At 35.0% G+C, this 6,380-nt stretch overlaps 1 protein-coding gene across 4 annotated transcripts in view; it reads left to right on the forward strand.

Annotated features, from left to right (window-relative positions):
* The window catches only part of LOC107701250 (vitamin D3 receptor A-like), a 64,686-nt gene that overhangs the window by 50,406 nt on the left and 7,900 nt on the right, over positions 1-6,380 (forward strand). For all 4 annotated transcript variants that reach the window (XM_016503212.1, XM_016503213.1, XM_016503215.1 and 1 more), the window contains one exon: positions 3,699-3,879. In XM_016503212.1, the coding sequence (XP_016358698.1) occupies positions 3,699-3,879 (181 nt within the window). The remainder of the gene's footprint in view (positions 1-3,698; positions 3,880-6,380) is intronic.

The following is a 6,380-nucleotide window of genomic DNA, read 5'->3' on the forward strand; positions in this document are numbered from 1 at the left end:
GGCTCCGATACTGGCATTTTCTGCTGGATCGGGGTATCGGTCAGACAAACCCGATCCAAATCCGATATACTGCGTAGACTATTCTGTGTTATTGTTAAGCCCCACGAAAGTCACAAAAACATCATAAAGCAACAAAGTTTTTGTGCGCTATATTCCACGTGTTCTGAAGCCGTTCCACAGTTTAATGTGAGGTACAGACGAATATTAAGTTCAAGTTGACGTAAACTCTTCTCTCCACTGCGGCTGTCTGTCATCCTCCATTCAGCGTTCAAACTGCGTGTCGTGTTTGGTTACGACAGTCAAAAAGATGACACTCTCTCCAAGACGACTCGGTGTTCCTAATATTATACTTGATCTGTAAATAAAGATAAATGGTTTTGCATAAAAAGGACTTTATCTTGCTGGAGTTTCGTTTTGTTTCTAAATCGTGTTCATTTCTACCGTGTTAGATCACAACACTGGAGTAGAGAGCACTATGAATTGTTCTTCACGCACACAGTAACTGAGATTTAAAACTGTTAAAAGAAACGGCTCAATAAACTATCGCACAGATTTAATACACTATGCATCAATGTCTCTTCCCTTTGTTCTTTAAACTTTTCTATGCGGAGCGCTGCGTGCTGTGACTCCGTGTTGCTTCAAGCGCATCATTCTGCGCACGGGATGCGCATAAGCCCTTTGTACCACTCTGTATTGGAGCCTTTCGTATTATAATACTTTTGCGCAGTGACAGATTATTAATAGCCTTTCTTGTTCGTCTTATCTATCATATGTTGCTGCCTCATTACTGTGCTATACATTTAAAAGAAATGTCTTTTAATTTTATAGTTCCTATATATTTATATATAAGTATATTACTTTTTTCATGAATGTATTTTACAACCATACAAAGAGCAATGTGTAACATTTTACCAGATTTAGTCCAACACTTATTCACTTTTATTTGTTCCCCAATAAATAGTTTTTTTTTTCACAAAAAGTTTAGATTTTATAAAATTATTGTGCACTCATGATTTTTTTCCGTTTGTTATTTTTTCTTAATAATAAAGTTGTCTATATTTAGTAGATTGTGTGTAACACACAAAAGAGTGATGATCAGTTCAACACACATTGAGGTATAGAAATTCTACACTGATTAAAATAAACTGCGCTGGTATCGGATCAATATCGGTATCGGCCGATACTCAAATTTTTGGTATCGGATCGGGATCGGTTCTGAAAAAGTGGTATCGAGCCACCCCTACCATTTTGTGAGATCTCAGTTTCTTGTAACTTGAAAAAAATCCACTTTATTTGTTACACTGCAAAAATGATTTTCTTGCTTGTCTTGTTTTCCATTACAAATATATTTTCCGTTACAAATATGTAAAATATGTCTCGTTTTCTAAACAATTGATCATAATCAAGCGATTTTTTTGCTTAAAATGAGAACAATAACCTGAATTCAATGGGAAATTATTTAAAAAAAAATTCTGAACCCACTAAGAGATATTTGTCTTGTTTTAAGCATAAACGTGTATTTTTGATCATTTATTTAAAAGAAAACCAGACTTCATGTCTTAAGGCAAGACACCACAGGTGAATACGGTAAAAATGTAATGATTTCACCATACTTCCTCAGTTGATTAATCACAGTATATTAAGACAATTATAAGTTTGCATTATCTAATTAAATATCCACTGTTGCATACATTTCAAGAAAATAAATCTGAACGTTGGATAGGTTCAAAATTCTTGTTTCATTTTGTTGACATACTAGAGTTAAAGGATTTTATAAGGGGCATTTTGGATTTTGGTTAGGCTCTTTTTATCACTCCATAAATTAGAAAATACTGTCAACAGACAGAAAAAAACACATTTTTAGGAATAAAATGTTATATAAATCAGTGTAAATGATTTATAAACAAACGCCTCAGTAAAAACTTTTAGAATATAGAGAGGAATAAAACTGCTAAGTTTGGTATGTAACTTTTTAAAATATGCGTTGTAATTGAAATCTACAGATGCGAATAGATAAAGTGCAATAATAAACTCAAGGTGAGTGATGCATGAACAAACCCGTCATCAAAAACATTCAGAATATAGAGAGGAATAAAACTGCTAAATTTGGTGTAGTTAAGTGCTGCTGAAGTGGAGAAAAATCTCATGGTCCTTTAAAGATATGGATTTTCACCATATTTTTAGGAATAAAATGTTATATAAATCAATGTGAAAGAAATATGAACAAACCCCTCAGTAAAAACCTTCAGATTATAGAGAGGAATAAAAATGCTAAATTTGGTGTTTGTAAGTGCTGCTGAAATGGAGAAAAAACTTTAAAAAATATGCGTTGTAATTGAAATCTACAGATGCGAATAGATAAAGTGCAATAATAAACTCAAGGTGAGTGATGCATGAACAAACCCTTCATCAAAAACCTTCAGAATATAGAGAGGAATAAAACTGCTAAATTTGGAGTATGTATGTGCTGCTGAAGTGGAGAAAAAAACTTTAAAGATAATGTATTGTAATTGAAATCTACAGATGCAAATAGATAAATTGCAATAAAATTGAATGCTTAAATGTGTATTTCAAATTTCATTCTACAAGTTTGAAGAATATTTTCTATAGAAGCAAAATAGACCAAAATCTCAAAATTGAGCAGTGCATGAAAAAACTATAGTTTTGCCTGTAGTGTCTTGTCTTTGCTTCTCAAGTAAATATATCTTGATTTAAAAATGTTTAGCTACTAGTGCTGTCAAACGATTAATCGCGATTAATCACATCCAAAATAAAAGTTTTTGTTTACATAATATATGTGTGTGTACTGTGTCCATTTATTATGTATATATAAATACATACACATAGAGTATATATTTCAAAAATATTTACATGTATATATTTATATTCATATCAGTTATATTTTATATAAATATTAGTGCTGCGCAACGATTATTAGTTTTTTATCATGATTAATCGCATGATTTTTTTCTGCGATTAATCGTGATTAATCACATGATGCACAAAATTCAACAATGAATTCAAAAGTAGTGTATTGTGCACTTTTTCATTTAAAAGTACTGCTATATGAACAAAGGTGCAATAACATTTGGTTTGCAAACACTTTAAACAAAAAAGGTGCTTAGTAGCAGTTAAAATATTTCTTGTAAATCTCAACTTAAACATTAATGTAATCAAATTAAATATGAAACCAAAGCTATTTGCCACTGCCAGAGCATTAACGTTTTTATAGGAAATATTATATAGTTTGTTATAGAAAAGCAAGTTATGCTCAGAGTCCAGAGCCTCGATCATAACATTATAACAGGCGCCTTCCGAGTAGAGACCTGCACGATCGCGGGACACAACGCAACAGAGTGCGGCGTGGGACAACACTTGATGGGCGAGTGCAGGAGCGGGCGGGTAGAGACGCGTGTGTGCGGGACGCGGGAGAATAAGTGTGTACTCACACTAGGCAATCTTAACCGTGCCCGAGCACGTTTGACCCCCAAAGCCTGGTTCGTTTGATTAGTGTGATCGCTCCAGTTCGTTTAGCCGGCCCTGGCTCGGTTGGAAGAGGTGGGTCAGAGCACGGTTCAGTTGCGCTCGGGCACGGTACACATGTAGTGTTGGTGTCAGAAAATTGACCCTTATGACTGGTTTTGTGCTCCAGGGTCACATATGTGTTGTATCTGACGTATCGAATCGTGTCTCTGTAGAGTCTGTGGACACTAAGCTGAAATTCAGTAATCTGCTGATGATGAATCAGGACAGCGGCGGCAGTCCAGACTCTAGCGAGGAGGACAACTCACGCCTGTCCATGTTACCGCACCTCGCCGACCTCGTCAGCTACAGCATCCAGAAAGTCATCGGATTCGCCAAGATGATCCCTGGATTCAGGTGAGACTCTGTTCTCTTCTCTTTTGACCTGGTGTGAAGTGTTGTCCGCATCACAGCTCATTCTGTCCAAAAAAACTCCCATTAGCCAGGAATTGAGCATTTGTTTTTCTCCCTCACAATTCAGTTTAAACTATGCATGTTGCACTTCAAAGTGATGTTACCCAACCAGTGCTGTCATTATTATCCAAAAATACAATTATTGAAAATAATATTAGTTCATTGAAATAATTATGAAATAAAATATTTGATGAAACATAAAAAAAAAAAAAAAACTTAAATGAAAATAGGAACTGTTGCCATGTTTTGAAGTATTAAAGCTACTTAAACTGGAACAAAAATAAATTAAAATTAAATTAAAAAATGTAAGAAAACAAAAACGAATTAAAATTACAGAAGTAATAAAACTAAGAATAAAATGAACTCACAATATCAAAACAATTAAAAATAATTTTCATTAATTGAAATAAAGCTGATATCAAAGCTGAAACTGAAAACTTGAATGAAAATTAAAAATGTTGTCATGGCATCTAACTTAAGTTTAAATTGAAGTACTATAATTATAAAACTAAAACTAAAATAAATATAAATTAATACTAAATACAAAAACTAATAGAAATCACAAAAGTATACTAAAACTTAACTAAAATTAAAGCGCCCCTATTATGGGTAATGAAAGGATCATATTTTGGTTTTGGGAGTCCCCAACAACAGGTTGACATGCATGCAAGCTCAAAAAACACTTTTATTGTCTTATAATATGCATTTATTTTTTAACTTACTTGCTCAACGACTCCAAAACAATTCGTTTAACGATTCGTTTTTCCAAACCCCTTCTTTGCGTGACGCTTATCTGCAGTGATTGGTCCGATTGGTCTCATTTTCATTTCATCTCGCCTGTAATGCCTGATAAAGCAGCGTTTGATAAAGTCTGCTAAATGCATAAATTATAAATTATAATTATTAAATGAATGAATTATTATAAAGCAGCGTTTGTGAGCGCAGTGCTGCTTTGTGTACAGCGTTACCGGGGAAACCGCTATTTTTACCGCTCCAAAAGCGACACCTAGTGGCAAAGAATGAATTTGCATCTTCATTCAGACCAATGGGAAAAGACCAACAAGTGGGCGGGCAATATGCTAATGTTTCATGTTGACATCAAGATAAAAAGGCTTGGGATTCGTTTTAAAAACGACTCGTTTCAATGATTCAGAGTCGACTCTTTCTTTTGAGAGACAATAACTTTATACACGGTGCACTTTCAGATTTAAAACTTTGCAGGATGTTTTCATTCACTTAGAGCTGTGTTCCACACTGCATGAAAGGTCATTTTCAGAAATCCAAAATAGGGGGCACTTTAAAATGAAAACTGAATGTATCAAAACAGTTACAGATAGATTTCATTTGTTGCAATAAAGCTGAAATAAAATAAAACGTAAATATCTGATTTAAAAAGCTTAAATGAACATTTAAAATTTTGCCATAGCAAATAACCTAAGCTGAAGTACTAAAATGACTAAAATTGAAATAGAAATTAAAATAAATTAAAACTGAATTGAAAAATAAAAAATTACAAAAGCAAACTAAAAGTGAACTAAAATGAAAACTGGAAATATCAAAAAGCTCATTCTAAATGAGAATTAATAGTATATAAATAATACTAAAATAACACTGTACCTAACGTCCACCGTCTTCTAACAGCAGTTAAATGGTGATAAATGGCTTTATTTACTAAGCAAAGCCCGTTTGGCTCTTAGCGAGTGCTAATGTGCTTAGCGGTGGCTCGTTCAGATCATCACACAGCACTTTCTGAAGAAGAGTCTGGAGTATGTGTGTGATCTTCAGTCCACAAGTATTAAAGGGGTCATATGATGCGATTTCAATTGTTCCTTTCTCTTTGGAGTGTTACAAGCTCTTGGTGCATAAAGAAGATCTGTAAAGTTGCAAAGACTAAAGTCTCAAATCCAGTCTAAAAGTTCAGAGTCAGCCACACCTACCTAAAACGGCTCGTTCTAACACGCCCCCACATATCTACCTCACTATGTGGGAAGATTTGCATAACGCCGCCCAAATGTTCACGCAAAGAAAGAAGGCAGAACTTTTAGTCTCACTGTAGTTTTGTTGACGCTGCAGCCATGTCGTGAAGGCGCTGTGTGCTTCGTTGTGAAAGCGAAACTACTTTGTTTGGTCTTCCAAAAGAGGAAGATATCCGCTTTGTCATGCCTAGCGCTGATCTGTGCTGGTCGCTGAGGGAATACATCAACTTTCACCGTGGACGAAACGGAGTCCAGCCCGCCTCAGCTCACTCTATCCCGGCCTCAGCGCACGCTAAGCCGGGGCTTCCCCTCACGCTAGGCCGCTGTGTTTTTCGTTGTGAAAGCGAAACTACTTTGTTTGGTCTTCCAAAAGAGGACACGACTACAAATCAGTGGTATTTACAACACTGTTCCAGAACAGTTTAACCCAAATATCCAGATGTGTGCAGCGCATTTTATGGAGGACTG

This window comes from Sinocyclocheilus anshuiensis, unplaced genomic scaffold, assembly GCF_001515605.1.
Source record: "Sinocyclocheilus anshuiensis isolate Anshui unplaced genomic scaffold, SAMN03320099.WGS_v1.1 scaffold1514, whole genome shotgun sequence".
NCBI classification, from domain to species: Eukaryota; Metazoa; Chordata; class Actinopteri; order Cypriniformes; family Cyprinidae; genus Sinocyclocheilus; species Sinocyclocheilus anshuiensis.